General features: G+C 56.4%; 1 protein-coding gene across 1 annotated transcript; it reads left to right on the top strand.

Moving 5' to 3' along the window:
- The first annotated feature begins 267 nt into the window (after positions 1-267).
- On the top strand, positions 268-905 carry LOC132519279 (large ribosomal subunit protein eL13-like). The gene has a single exon (XM_060147213.1). The coding sequence runs from the start codon at positions 283-285 to the stop codon at positions 895-897; it is 615 nt and encodes a 204-aa protein (XP_060003196.1). The 5' UTR covers positions 268-282; the 3' UTR covers positions 898-905.
- Positions 906-1,138: the final 233 nt, after the last annotated feature.

Genomic DNA, 1,138 nt, shown 5'->3' with positions numbered 1-1,138 from the left:
CTGCGAGCCACAACTACTGAGCCCGTGTGCCACAACTACTGAAGCCTGTGCACCCTAGAGACCGTGCTCCGCAACAAGAGAAGCCACTGCAATGAGAAACCCACGCACTGCAACGAAGAGTAGCCCCCTCCCCCCGCAACTAGAGAAAGCCCGCTCGCAGGAACAAAGACCCAATGCAGCCAAAAATAAAATAAATAAATTTATTAAAAATAAAAACAACACGCTGTCTTTGCACTCGGAGGAGGCCAGTCGGCCGCAGCCGTGGCGTCTAGCCGGAATGGCATGATTCTGAAGCCCCACTCCCACAAGGGCCGTCAGGGGCGCGGGGCCACGTGGTTCAACCAGCCGGCCGGCAAAATCCGCAGACGCAAGGGCCGGCAGGCCAAGGCGCGCCTCATCGCCCCGCGCCCCACGTCTGGCCTCCTCCAGCCGGTGGTGAGATGCCCCACGGTCAGGTACCACACCAAGGTGGGCGCCGGCAGGGGCTTCAGCCTGGAGGAGCTGAGGGTGGCTGGCATCCACAAGAAGGTGCCCCGGACCATTGGGATCTCAGTGGACCCGAGGCGGCGGAACAAGCGCACGGAGTCCCTGCCCACCAACGTGCCGCGGCACAAGGAGTACCGCTCCAAGTTCATCCTCTTCCCCAGGAAGCCCACGGCCCTTAAGAAGGAAGACAGCACTGCTGAAGAGCTCAGATTGGCCACCCAGCTGACGGGACCAGTCATGCCCATACGAAACGTCTACAAGAAGGAGAAAGCCAGAGTCATCACAGAGGAGGAGAAGAACTTCAAGGTGGTTGCCAGGCTCCGCATGGCCCACGCCATTGCCTGGCTCTTTGGCATCCCAGCAAAAAGGGCCAAGGAGGCTGCAGAACAGGATGTTGAAAAGAAAAAATAAAGTGCTCTTGGCAAATTGTGATTTAAAAAACAAAAAACACCCTACTTATCCCATATATGTGGTCCTGGTGCCTAACATTTGTACCCACTTAGAAAGGCAAGAATTCCTTATTTTGGCAGCAATGGAGGACAGATGATGGTCCTGGCAAAAGTGGCACCAGCCACCTGTCTGGGACTAGACCAAAGCTAACACTGGCTAACACTGTGCTCAGCCTTGCATGTGCCTTCCTGTTCTCTCCGCT

Source organism: Lagenorhynchus albirostris, chromosome 4 (genome assembly GCF_949774975.1).
Source record: "Lagenorhynchus albirostris chromosome 4, mLagAlb1.1, whole genome shotgun sequence".
NCBI classification, from domain to species: Eukaryota; Metazoa; Chordata; class Mammalia; order Artiodactyla; family Delphinidae; genus Lagenorhynchus; species Lagenorhynchus albirostris.
Note: the sequence above shows the minus strand (reverse complement) of the source record. Positions and strands in the feature narration are given on the sequence as shown.